General features: G+C 37.7%; 1 protein-coding gene across 1 annotated transcript in view; it reads left to right on the forward strand.

Annotated features, from left to right (window-relative positions):
• The first annotated feature begins 3,084 nt into the window (after positions 1-3,084).
• LOC140244342 (beta-arrestin-1-like) overlaps positions 3,085-14,720 on the forward strand; it is a 33,685-nt gene continuing 22,049 nt past the window's right edge. Inside the window, exon 1 of the mRNA XM_072323985.1 lies at positions 3,085-3,116. Coding sequence (XP_072180086.1) covers positions 3,085-3,116 — 32 coding nt within the window. The remainder of the gene's footprint in view (positions 3,117-14,720) is intronic.

Here is a 14,720-nt window from a genome sequence, read left to right on the forward strand (position 1 = left end):
TAAAGCATCTGCTAATGAAATAAGGTGAGAGTAATTCAATGATGCAAATTGAAATTACACGTTATTTTCAGCACTCTGGGCTGAATTCTTCTTCCAAACCTAGCTTCATGTTTATTTTTTTCCCTTGTCTGATGCACTTTTTATTTCAAGCTCTTAAATGCAAGAGCATAAACACTGTTACGCGCGCACAAACACACACACACACACACACACAGACATACACATACATTCACAAACAAACTCATATAATACAGTCAAACACAATGATAAAAATATGGCAGCACATAGTTGGCATGGCACATCCGTACTTCTGAATCATTAAAGCTCATTTTTTCCGGGCCCGAGCGGGTGCGACACGTTCACAATAATTATCTTTTAACTTTTCCCGATGGCACATTCCCCGTGCACATGCACAGTGATATTCTCTCATTTATGAAAATATGATATTGTATGATATGAGTGAATGTAGGATAAGTGATATTCTTTAGAAATTAAAACACAGCATGTCCGAAAATCTGATTCTGCATCTTATGAGTAATGATAGACCCTATTATGTCTGTCTGTTTTTCTGTCTATTTGTCTGTCTGCCTCACTCCTGTAACCCTCCTCATTCATCACCTTCATATCCTCCAGACTATTCACCCCTCTCCGATCCATGAGCAAGTTGTAAGAGTGCTAGACGTCAATTTATCCATACCTGTTTTATTATGTTTCAATTTCATTTGGCGTGCATCCAAAGGGATCGTACAGTTTTGGTTGAGACCTAATTTCAGGTTTCTAACATCTTTTTTGTGAAATAATGAGAAACCTCTTATGAAATATGAAAGAGCATGTAATTCTAAGAGGAATTCAACGTTTATTTGCTGAAAATTGGTTTTGAAATGGCTGAGATATCCAAAAAAAAAAGAGTGATTCTACGATCGCTTTGTTTTACTTTGTTTTTGGATGTTTCACTCATTCCAAACCCGATTTTCATCAAATAAACTTTGAATTCCTCTTAAAATGGTATGCTCTGTACTATATCATAAATGTTTTCTTGGTATCTCGCAAAAAGTTAAAAGCCCAATTCTCATCTCCACCAATACTGTACTATCCCTTTAAATCTCATTTGAATATGCAAACGTCACATTGTACTTTACTTTGCTTATATGCAAATGTCATATTGTATAAAATGAAATGAATGCAATGTTTCAATTTCAATCTATTTCTGCAACTTTTTTTTCAAGGAAGATCAAGCGTTCAAACAAAGCTAATAAATCATTTAAAACAATTATACAATGGTGAATTGCTGCATTTTCACTTTCATGACATGCTCTACGTTGATAGATCGCTCATATATCATGTCGATCATAGATCGCTATGATAAATTGACTTTAATGGTAATAGCAAAATTCAAAAGAATATTACCATATGTTTCATAGTTGTATTGGACTTTAGCTATAAAAAGAAATAATATGGAGTCCCAAAATTAGGTGTGATTTCAGCAATGTTCCGATTATGATGGCACTTCTTCTATTCCAGTATTCTGTGTCTTTTTCATTTCGAGTCATTTGTTAAAAATCTTGTTAAAAATCATCTTTAATATTACATAGCTTTCCACTTTAGTGAATTAAATTTGACAGAAACTGAACGATTTATATCATCTATGCTGTATTAAAGCTACGTCCAACGTTGATGGATTCTACGCTCTCATAGTTCAGTAAACCAAGGTCTCATCTACTTAAGGCATTGTAGGCACTGTTCCCTTAATAAAAGACATGTCAAGTAGTATTGTAGTCTATACCTATGTGCTGCTACGCGTAACCCCACCATACATTTGCCTGGATTATGCGGGACAAACTGGGGAAAAAAAATCTTGTCGAAAGGTGCTCGAAGCAGGGAATGTTCACACTCAAATCCAAAGTTTAAGAGTGTATAATCTACACAGTGCTGCCATGATCTTTTCATCTTGATAGTGTAACAAACAGTGACAATATTACAACTGATTGACAATTTGCACTTCATCGACGTAAATTGCCCTTCATCTTACGTCGATGAAGTGCAATTTGTCAATCAGTTGCAATGAAAACATCCCGACGGAAGAATTTCATGAATTTGAAGTGACAATATCGTTTTTATTCCATTAAACTTGTATGCTTGTTCATCAAAATAATATTTGATGTCATAAAATAAGTTTGTGGCTATGTGTGTTCACCGACTGGCAATACAAGTCAGATGTTGTTGTTGTTGTTGTTGTTGTTGTTGTTGTTGTTGTTGTTGTTGTTGTTGTTGTTGTTGTTGTTGCTGTTGTTGTTAAACCTTATCATATAGCGTTGTGGAATGATAGGGTCCAGTCTGAAAAGCGACTGAAGGGCAATCTTGTGTCGTGTATAGGCTTCACCACCCACCAAGGCTACGGAGTAGCTACTTTGAGGGTCGGTGTACTCTAAAACAGTTCAGTGACTTTTTAAGTCAACGTGCGAGGCGTGCATTTTTTACTCGTACGTCACAAAATGATAAAGTGATCTGTAAATTGTGTGGGTGGGCTTGTAAGAGCGTTCTCTCACGCCCAGTGCGTCTACTGAATCTTTGTGTATAATATTTATGTACTACGCAAGGATTTTAGTTGCATGTTTTCAGATTGCTGCGCATTTTACTGTCTAAAGCATCTCGTAAAACATCGGGACAAGTAATAAAGAGAATAATCAGACAAGAAACTATCTACAAAACATGCACGCTAACTGGCAAAATGGCTCTATAGACCTAATAGAAAGCTTATCCCCGTATAGTTTCACAATCACTCTGACAGATTAACAATAGCGATCGAGAAACGACGCTCATCCAGGGAAAACGTGTGATGTGAAAAAAAAAAAGACGAATTGCTTAATGTGGAAGTGTGCACGTAGGTTCAGTCTCAACCTTGAATAGGATTGCAGTTCAGACGTACGGCAGTCTACAAGGCTATTCTCCGATCTCTTTTGTATCTTTGCAGAGCTAGGGAGCAGACAATCCTCAGAGTCCTTTTGGCGGGAAGCGGATATCAACCTTGCCTCCAGCGGTATAAACAAAGCAACCTCAACTCGTCGCGCTCACGCAACCATCGGAATGTCTGCCTCTAAAGGGAAGTCGGGTACAAGGTAAGACAGCAACTTTGAGTCAAATAAGTGAATAAGTGACGGCTCCCCTGTAATGGCGGATTTACAAACGTGAATTGTTTGTGTATAGTCTGCATTTATTATGTAAAAGGGAAACTAGTAATAATGAAGGGGAAAATATTGTATGCAGCATGTCGTTATGCTTCGAAATCCATTCCCATAGCGCTGGAAGGTAACTACCTACCTGGTTGTGTGGGGTGTTTGGGTTTTTTTTTTGCGTGTGTGTGTGTGTGTGTGTGTGTGTGTGTGTGTGTATGTGTTTGCATGCGTGTGTTTTCCTTTGTACTCTAGTGAAGCTGCAGTCTCCCTCAAAGTACCCCCTCTGGTTATTTGGTGAAACATCTCACAATATAGGACTTTTAATAAACACAACATATATCGAGGCTATTTTGTGAAAGGCAAACCGAGCACATGTTGTACTGAAATAACAAGGTCCTCTTTGTGTGTCTTTCCTGCATGATGCATTGGTGATTCAGTACTTCTTTGAAACATGCTCTAATGGAGTGCATTCGGGGCAAAGAGGAAATATTAGGATTTGCATTACATTGACTTATATTGACAGCCTCGAAAATGTCATTACAGTCCATTGACAGGCTTAGCTGACAAGACCTGTCATTAACTGATAACGCAAGATCATTTCAATTTCCATTATATGTATGACAGTTTGCGATGCAGCCAAGTCGCGTATCGATGCAGCGTCATTAATTTTCCATATGCCAGATCCGCGGATGCCCGCAGTGCAAATTAAAAAGTCTGGTTGTCATGGTGACCAGCAAATGAGCAGTGAGACCAGCGCTCGACACGCGGCTTGACTCTCGAATAGAAGCTATAGAAAACGACACGGCCTTTAAGGAGACCTTATGGGCGAGATATTATATTGGCGAATTTAATTGCGATGTTCTAATGGAGGGTGTGAAATACCCGCAATAATCTTCATCACAGAGTGCATAATCAGTGGTTCTATTTCAGACTTTTCTTTCTCTCTCCTCTCTCTCTCTCTCTCTCTCTCTCTCTTCCGAGCCGGAATATTAGTTATGCATAAGTTTGTTTCGTCTATAGCTTTGTCAAAGAAACACTTATATTTTCATCGCTTTATAAACTTGAAAACTTCGGAATATACAAAAGTCTTAAATCATGTGATTAGCATTCCATGATGAACATTAACTTTGGTTTTCCTTTTCTTTACAAGCTCTTCGTCTGTGACCACTCTCTTAAAATTCTCTCTGTCAATATGCAATGCCTGATTATTATTATTATTTTTTTTTTTTTGGCGCTGGTTCCTTGTCGCATCCCACATATTGTACAAGGAAAACACCTTTAAGTCACTTTAGACAGTATTAACAGTGATTAATGCTTTAAAACATTCAAGCGGAAATAGTGCTGGGTGTATACAACCTCCCCCCCCCCCCCTCCATTTTGTCCCATGCCCTTTGAATACCATGGCCGACACCTGAACGCCGAAATACTTCCAGATGAATTTTACATAAAGTTCCTCACCGCCTTTTACATCATCGCCATCTTGATCTTTTTTAATTGAAACAAACCAGTGAATGCTGCTTTATTGTATTTAAGATGTGAAGTGGTTTTCACATCCGGTGCCTGTCTGAATTAATGTGTCCAACAACACCCTGTTCGAATTGGCTTTAATGAAAACACCAACAACCTGAGATCAAAAAGAGAAACTTGTCTTGATGATAATATTTGCCTCTTACTTGTTGAAATAACACTCGCAATAGCAACGTTTAAGGATCTTAGGGTTGTACAGCTGTTAGTCTATCAAACCGAAACATGATTTTTGTGATGTGATGTGTGTGTGTGTGTCAATAAACCGATTGGATAAATTATAAGTTGGTTCCATCTTTATTTCAGTTAATACGCAGATGCAAATGGTTGCGACAAATTTTCCTGTTCAATTATGCGAAAATTAAAGATCCAATGACTTTGTTGTCATTTACATAAGTTATTGACTCAAACAATATAACCAACTTTGTTATTTAATTGAATTTAGCTAGAATTGTACTTTTGATATCACATGAATTCTTTGAAATGCAATAATCGCAAGATATAAAAGATGTTATAAAACATATGAATTCACATTTGAAAGTGGAAAAGAAGAAAGTAATAAAATTCAAACAGTGTAAAAAACAAATCATCATTGTGTTTTTTAGAAATTTTGGCAAGGAATTGCACTATAACGCTGGTTTTCCTGCAAATCAAGCCAAAAATACCCTGCAGTCAAATTCAATGTTTGATACGATTTACCAATCATGTCTAAAAGGTTCTTTGTAAGTAATAAATAGCTTAAAATCTCAGAATTTGTGTTATTCCTTTTGGCAAGTCATGATACGCGTGCATGACGTATACATTGTAATCAGCAGTAGATGTTGACATACTGACTGTTATTTTTTTTCTTTTTTCGGTATTTAATGAACATAATTAGCAAGACTTATTCTTTCCTTTCCTGATCTGTTCTTTCTATTTTTTATTTATCATTTTTTTTTTTTTTTTTTGGGGGGGGGGGGGGGGTCGCCTGTTTCTGTCAAGATGGGCATACATGTGAACTGTGCGTATTCCGACCCAAATAATGACGTATGGCTCGAGGAATTTCTGAAATCGACAAACACGTTCGTTTTCGTTTAGGAATACGTTAGAAGGTGAAACGAATCAGGTACATAATCATACGCTGTAAAGGCATTCAATTCGACTTTGTTGTTGTAGTTGAATCCTTTAAATCTTACTAAAAAACTGTTTGTAACACTGATCGTAACGTTCATCCTTTAATGTAATTAAACGAATTGCAAAATCATAATGTTCCCAATATAAAGACTAAACTAAACACACACAAACACACACACACAAACACACACACACACACAAACTAAACCCGACATGCTGCTTTAGTGGACACGCTTATTTTTTGGTCTGAATCACTTTTTGGTGGTATATAATGTAATTAATTCCAACAGTTTTACTTTAAGATGCAACACCAGATCACAAAGTTTGCGCACTATATATGCATGTACTGGGAATATAACACTTTCTATGGAAGAATAGAACAAAAGCGTACCATAACCTTGGTTTAAAATTATATCGACTATACACAGCCAGAAAAAAAAATAACAGAAAACTAAAATGCTGATCTGATTGAAATGGGGAGCTAGTATCGCATATCATTATTTTTATTAGGTCCCTTGCAAAGAAGAAGAAGAAAAAAAGACGGATGCAAATTTCCGCTTATAAGCAGTAGATCATATTCCCGGCTCTTAGCAAGAAAATATTATTCAAAGTGACTTGCTGTTAGGGTCAGAGAAAAATTTTCCATAAGGCTTGAAAAAGAGAATCAAGCGCATGGATACTGCCGACGCCATGGTTACGATAAAACAGTATCCCTTTCATAATATTCAGCGTTTCCTGATGAAAACAGAGCTGCTGTACAGCATGAAAGACTGTCGTAAATTTGCCGGGAAAGCATCCATAAAACTAATTGCGTCTGTCAAGGCTGAAATTTTGTTCCAATTAGATAAAATGAATTCTCATGTTTCAAAAACCACCGAAGTATCTGGGTCAAACTGTCTGGTGTAATCTTAAAGATAATCATGAAATGCAGTGATACCACCTTTCCTGTCATCACAGTTTTTGGTTTGTTTTTTTTTTTTGTTTTTTTTTTGAATGATATTTGCCGACACTTATGATAATAAGAATAGAATTTTGCGCTTGAAAACTTGACGTGACGCGTAATTCATAACGCCCCGTTAATTTGATTTTCCTTTAGTCAGTGATTAGACGCAGAAAATAAGTAACAAAGTGATGCCTATTTTCTTCCCATACTATAGTATGGCAGAATGATTCGAACCACTTGTATCACTGTGCGAGCTTCAAAGGCTGACAAGGCAAGATAATTCGGCGGTACATCCAAGTACCACAACAAAACAGAACAAATGATTAAAGAGATACATAAACGAAAACTGAATGAGAAAAAAAAAAGAGAACTATTTATTTCCATTTGAATACATTCATGCTAAGGAACAGGCTTGTTGTTTGCTCCTGTGTGTTTTTATGTGTTTGTTTGTGTGTTTCTTCACAAGAGAATTTCTGAATTGTAACCAAGATCGAACGTGCAGCAGTGAAATTATTATTTCTCACTGACGTCATTAACTTTTGTGATTACAATTTTGTCACAGACACCATTACCTGAGTACTTTTGTGATTAAAATTTTGTCACAGACACCATTGCCTGAGTGTTGTTTTTAACTGATGCAGTTTCATCTTTTTCAAAGCTACATCACTGCAGACTTAAAGAAGAATGAAACCCAAATCAAACAGTATAATGTGGACTGAGGAAATCCAGCAACGTCAGTAAAACGCATCAGCGAAGTTTGAGGAGAATTGGACAAGCTGCTGAAAAGTTGTGAATATTTAAAGTCTCGGTGCTATCATCGCTGAATATAAAGAACACTGCATCACGAACAATTGTAATCTTCTCATCCAGCGATGGCGGCACTGAATCCTTGAAAATTCATAAATTTTCAGAAGTTTGTCTGATTATCCCCAAACTTCATTTACGTTTCCACGAATATTGCTGCATTCACGCAATCGATGTAGCAGATTATTTGGGTTTCATTTCCCTTTAATTCCCAATGATAAAACTCATCCGTCGACGCCGAACGACGCCACCATGATGGCCGTTTCCTACTATATACCAACTATTTGTGAAGTCAAGCTGGTTTGTCCTCGATCAGTGTGATAATGGAGTGCAAAAGGGAGTGCAATTGCACGGTATGGATACGATCATGAAGGACGAGTAGTATTTTAACACGCGGTAGAATGATTTTGATAATTTGCTCTGAAACGATTTCAAGGATGACATATAGACAGCATGATTATTCTCAAAATATAATGAAACTGCTTGATAGGTGTGTGGTGTGAGTCTAAAAGTGCCATACGCATCGTAAAACGTTCTTTTTTTTCAACAAATGAAAGTCGAAAGTAGTTGACATTTGAGACGAAATTGCAGGTGATAAAATATGCCTGATATACTTCGATTCTTTTTAACAACGTTCCCAAGGGAAGTCGAAAAAGCTGCAATTTACAATAACAACTGCAATTTCCTTTTCTGGCCCTATATATACCTCCTGTTGAGATCCCATCTTAAAGTACCAAAAATATTCTTTATACCAAAAAGTATTGAATCTGAATATCTACGATACTTTCACTGAGACCTAGGGAACATTACGTAATGTTTATTTACACTCTATTTACAAAATCCACGTTTATTTACAGTTGCCCCAAATTTTGGAATTCCCTTGGGAAAAATATAAAAGATTCCATTAGTTTGAAATCATTCTCTAGTAATTTAAAGAAATATTTGATTAGCTCATATGTACCCCATGATTAGTTTGACTGTTTGGAATTGTTCTTTTTTCTTCACCCTGCATCGAGAATGCTGACCTGCCCTTCGCTCTCTCTACATAAAAAAAAAAACATGCATGTGAACATGCATGTGTGAAATGAATGAAATGAATAATGCACCACAACGCCATCAATTACGTATTATCTTGGTGATGCTTCATTCAACGACGGCTATTATACGCACATTTTCACTCGATTGATTGATACTTGAATGTTGCACACTTCAGTCCGCACCGCATGAGCCCTGGTTATCTGTTCATTGTATAGTTGATAACTATAACATAATCCCCCTCTGCCCTGCCCTCCCCCTCTCAAATTTTCTTTCTCCTCTCCCTCTCTCTCTCTCTCTCCCTCTCCTATCTGTTTTCTTTTAATGATCTCACACCATCATGTTTGGAATTGTCAACTTCGATTCCATCTTTTTGATGGTGGTTCGATCTAGCAACATAATTACCATAATTTTGACCAGTTTATTGAGTACCATTTCTTTCATCGGCATGACCTCAGCAAAGCTCGAAAGTGAGGTATACATTATCCACTTGATCTATAAAAACAACAACCAAAGTTTACGCAAATAAAGTGGCGCGCACTGTGGAATTTGTCATGCAGTTCCGCGTTTACATCCTTTATTATTGGATACAGTGGACCTCACTTTGATATTTGCTCAATATATTCTGTTTGGTAGGCGATTTTATGCTTTGCGCCACCTATTCCCACCCTTTCCTCTCTCTCTCTCTCTCTCTCTCTCTCTCTCTCTACCTTGCTTTCTCTCTCCCTATAATTTCTCCCATTCTTTGGTATCGCGTAAGCAGCAAGAATCCTATAAATGGAATGTGTTTGTTCTTGTCCAAGAGTCACATAAACCCAGGTTTATTCGGATTGTGTAGAAACTATAACTTGAATTGCAAATAATCTTGCACATTTCACGAGACTTCCTCTAGTATACAGCATCGCTTATTCTCCTCTCTCCCCCCCCCCCCCCATTCCCACCCCCCCCATCCCCCTCCGTCCCTATTTCTGCTCCGACACCGGTATACGTTGATGAAGCCTTATCTGGTGGTGACACTGCCACATGCAATCTACACGCCCATCCTTGACGGCTAACACTGAAATCGCATTTCCATCTAATATAAATGTTATATACAGACAGCTTGTGCACTTGACAGGCCTTCCTACCATCTGTTTTCCTGATATACAGCCTCCCGCTTGCTTTTATCCGTAATGTTATTACCATCCAACACTTCCCACTTAAAGGGACATTCCAGACCATTTTCATAATTTCACATCATGTAGTACACAAATCGACAACTCCAAGTGTAGATTTGTGGAATTTATTGTGGTTCTTGAGCAGAGAAACAATACTTTGAAAAACTTAAACAAATTACACTGAACAAGGATGATGACATAGGAGGTTCACATATTTCAGAAATGTAGCAGTGTAATTCCATTACAATACCGCTTACTTGCGAGTTCACCTGTGTATAATCTATGCATGCCTTCTTCTTTTGTTCTGCTTCCTTGAGCCCTAACTCATGCATTCTTATGGTGACTCTGCTATGTCATCATCCTTGTTCATTGCAATTTGTTCTAAATTCTGAAAATTTTCTTATTCTTCATCCCAATCACCACAAATTCTGAAACTCTGTCCTCAGTATAACTAATTTTAGTTGTTCAAATGTAAAATCTGAAAATCATCCGGAGGTCTCCTTAACTGAGAAGGCAATCTCCATAAAGGAAAAATAGGAGAAAAACCGACACTTACATGCTGATGAAGGAGAGCAAGAATATAAAGATAAAAGCAATTCATTCTCCTTGAAATTAGAGCCTTGATTAACTAAGGGGACTATGTTTGACAATTCTAGTATCTTTGTTGTTATTTTGTCTGCCGTTCCGTCTTTTCTTCTTCTGCCCTGTAATTGAAGCTTCGAGGAATTTCATCCTTCTTTGTTCTCTAAAGAGGAGGATAAAAAGTATGAGGAGGTTAGAAAGTGTGATTATACATGACACACACACACACCGTCACAAATGCACACATTCACACGCACTCTCAGATGCACGCAGCCACACCCACACATATACACACACATATACATACGCACAAACCTACATGAACACAAACACACACACACACACACACACACACACTCACACACACACACACACACACACTAGCAATAGGTACAGGTGCATTGTGGGGGTACCCCGTTGTTTCTCCCACAGACAAATAATCTCACGATGTAATTTTACCTCCACGGTGCTTGACTGAATAAAGCAAAACATTGCCTAAGATGGAACCCCCATAATGTCCCTCTTGCTCGTCCACACTTACTCACACCGATACACACCGACAACTGTGACAAGCATTGATACTGACATTTCTCCCTCGTAGCAATGAGGATTGCTCGAAGAGTCTATCAGAGTATACAACATCTTTCAGAAAGTGACCGTGGTAGATATCAGTCACCACTAGAAACCTGTCCTCTTGTTAAGATTCTATTGAGTGTCATCTACTTATTTAGCATGGCACCGACAGACTCAGGTTTGACCTGTGCTACACTTTTTTTTTCCTCAGTAGCCAAGGCAACTGTTCTTCGATGTCCATTTTGGGAAATTACAAATTCTTGTTGGAATTAAAGCAAGAAAGACACGACATACAATGGTAAGACGTGATACAGTTATCAAAAGAAAAAACAGGCCTTTCTATCGAGGTCATGTTCATTTTCATACGAACGAAGCAAACTAGAATGAAGTAAGAATTACATGCTAGTCAAGTGGGAATTAGGAACAAATACAGCGAAGGCTAAAATCATGATAAAAGTTGTGAACTAGGTTGAAATGTGCCGTGATCAAAGCGAAAAAAATGTTAGGGCAAGGGCAAGTATGTGCGTGCGACTTGCATTCAAGGCACAAGGTTGAGCGGTTCGGAGCAGGAAGTTCTAAGGGTCGCTGTTGCTTTTTACCCCGGATGTATTCAGGTGTACCTAAATGTCAGACTCGTGAGATGAACGTTTGAAAGTTATCTCCTGTTTTAGGAAAGAGATAGAGTGAGGGGGGGGGGGAGAGAAAGAGAGGGTGAGAGAGGGAGAGGAAGTCATCATTCTTGCATTTTCATGGACTCGAGGGAGTCATGGTATATTTGAGAGGATGGTGGCAAAGACGGGGTTGCAAATCATGGCACGTGGGCCGACTGGGCACGAAGGGTGCTATCGATATGCACAAAAACACTGAAAACTATAACACGAACAGAAGAGAAAGCGAGATGATAATGAAGTTGAATGAAGAAAAAAAATTGGAGAGGCGACCGACTGCTGCTTTGGACTTCACTTAAATGAGATGTGAAAGTGTGAGAACCAATACCTGAGAGATATGTAACCTATCAATGTTCTGTGAATGCAAGAAATGTAACTCTCCAATGTTCCGACAATGATTGGATGATATCTTATGCAATCAGAGACACAGAAAACGATTATAGTATTTCCAGTATTTCCGTATTATATACTTAAAATATATAAGCCTATCCTTTATTGTCATGATGAAATTATGTATTCAAATTCTGTAAAATATGTGTATGTTTCTGTTGGAAATGGAAAAAAATGGCTGAATTAATGAATTTGGTTTTATTCGTTTCAACCTTTTACTGTCTATTCTAGTCAAGAAATCATAGAGTATTTTTATATGCTAGTATTGGGTGAATGTACAAGTATAACAATAATACAAAATCATATCATTTGAACAAAAAATGAGAGCACGCAATACGCGTGAAATGTATTTTGTACAAAATCATAAAGTTAAAAAAAAAACAGTGTGTGACAGTGATATGCAATGGCCCTGTACACAAATGCTTGTACGTATAGCATTCCACCATGAGATGAAAAGTTGTTGTTTTTTAATATTGTAAAGAGTGCCTGAAGGCACGAAATTAAACATGTTCGACAAGGGAACAAAAATTGTGATTTGTGGTCTCTCTCCTTCTCTCTCTCAATTTCTGATATACATATGTATACATATTATATATATATATATATATATATATATATATTATATATATATATATATTTATATATATATATATATATAATATATATATATATATATATATATATATTATACTATATATATGTATCATATATATAGTATATATTATATTATATATATGTATCATATATATATATATATATATATATATATATATATATATATATATTTCTAAACGATAATAATAATTTTATGACCTAAAGCACAGGAAATGGGATCAGGAGACGGCTACTTGTTGTAGAGACTTATTTATTTACAATTGCTTGTCGCGCGTTCTCAGAGAAATTAAGCAAGAAAGGCAATTTCATCTGAAATTTGACACCACCTCATCGCGTGTTCCAACGGCTTTTCTCTCTCTCTCTCTCTCTCTCTCTCTCTTCCTCTCTGTGATGAAATCAGGAGGGGATATATACAAGGAGCTGTGGCTAGAGTGAAAAGGGATACTTCTCTTACAATAAATATGTCAAATTCAAGCAGCCAAGGGAGACGGGGAACGACATTCAAAATTCAGTTCCATGGGGAAAACATGAAGATGTAGGCAAGCCGTAAACACTGCTAAATGTGTGCCTCCTCGCAGTTTTCCTGTTTCCACTGAAAAAAAAAAGGGAAAAGATCGTTAATTTAAGATGCTGTCTGGCGACAGCGCATATAGGGCCAGTGTGCACGTTGTTCGAGGAGGTAATCCTATTTAACAGCACTTACTCAATATCAGTAAGTTACTAGTACCCCTATGTTTCTTATCTATTCATGGGAATATTTGCATAATTATTCCTTTTCTTTTGACTCAGGATATACTTTTTGGTGTAATCATTGTTCTTTCAGAGGACATTGTCGCCATAATTACTCGAAATATCAACGGATAGGCCTATTCCCACTAATACTCCTTTGCAAAAGAGGGAGAAAAGTGTTTGATGTCTTGTACAAAGATGCACCCGAACCCGAGCTCTCTTGTCGAACCACACATCTACTTCAGCCCAGTGCTCTGTCTATATCTCTTATATATTGTCATGTATTATATCTATGATACATAACTCATTAAGCATTGTTAAGCAAAATCAATCTCTTTAAACACACACACACACGCACACTCTCACACACACACACGCACACTCTCACACACACACACGCACGCACAAATACCCATACCCATACACAAACATAAAAAGAGAGTGAGAAGAGACAGACAGACAGACAGACAGAAGGGGTGGGAGGATTGTGGTTTTCCGTTGGAAAACCTGCCATGAGGTTGTGGTTTTCCGTTGGAAAACCCTGCCATGAGGGGATTACTCCAATATCAGCACAACCTGAGATGGATACCCAAATGGTTGAAAACTAACAAGCACGCGTATTTTGCAAGAGAAAGAGATCTTGTTGATGCCAGTCTAACTGTTTTTTTCTGCATTTCCGTTGTGAACAAACTACGCGAGAAATCGTCCCTCATCTTTATGCCTCTATTTCTTTAATCTCGGCCTCCGATCAGAAGCCTGTTATGAATAATTCATCAGTCGTCGCGATGCGTGAAAGAATCTCGGCTATCTTCTTTTTTCATCGAATATTATTTTGTTTCGCGACAACGCCCCTCGCTGGACATTCTCAAGTCAAGCAAGATAATTTCTTATCGCAGAAAAAAAAAAACAGCGAATGTTGTCACCCTGTTCACATGCAATGATATATTCCATGGGGGTTTCACTTTGCAATTTTGATTTCTTGACAAAAGGTTTTGAAGCTGTCTAATGCTCTATCTCGACCCTTTCCCCCCCCCCCCCCCCCCCCCAGTTCCGGAAGCATGAGATTGAGTAATCACATTCGTCATGCTCAACAATGTTTCACTTGATCGTTCGGTGACACGATATTTGCTCCTGACTGCCACACATTGCTCCCGTCTTATTTTCTCCGAGGACTTATAGGAGTTATAGGGTTAGGGTTGTGATAGGGCTTTTGGTTTAGTTCGATATGAGGATTAGGATTAGGATTAAGATTAGGGTTATGTTCTTGGGTAGAATTAATGTTTGGCTTACCTTGCAGATATTCCACGGGAGCAATTCTCGCAGGAGCAAATGTAACCGATCGTTTAGGGGCAGCACTTGCCCCATTTTAGCCTTGCAGATTTTGCACAATTTCATCTGGTTTGAATGCTTCACT

Source organism: Diadema setosum, chromosome 21 (genome assembly GCF_964275005.1).
Source record: "Diadema setosum chromosome 21, eeDiaSeto1, whole genome shotgun sequence".
Classification (NCBI taxonomy): domain Eukaryota; kingdom Metazoa; phylum Echinodermata; class Echinoidea; order Diadematoida; family Diadematidae; genus Diadema; species Diadema setosum.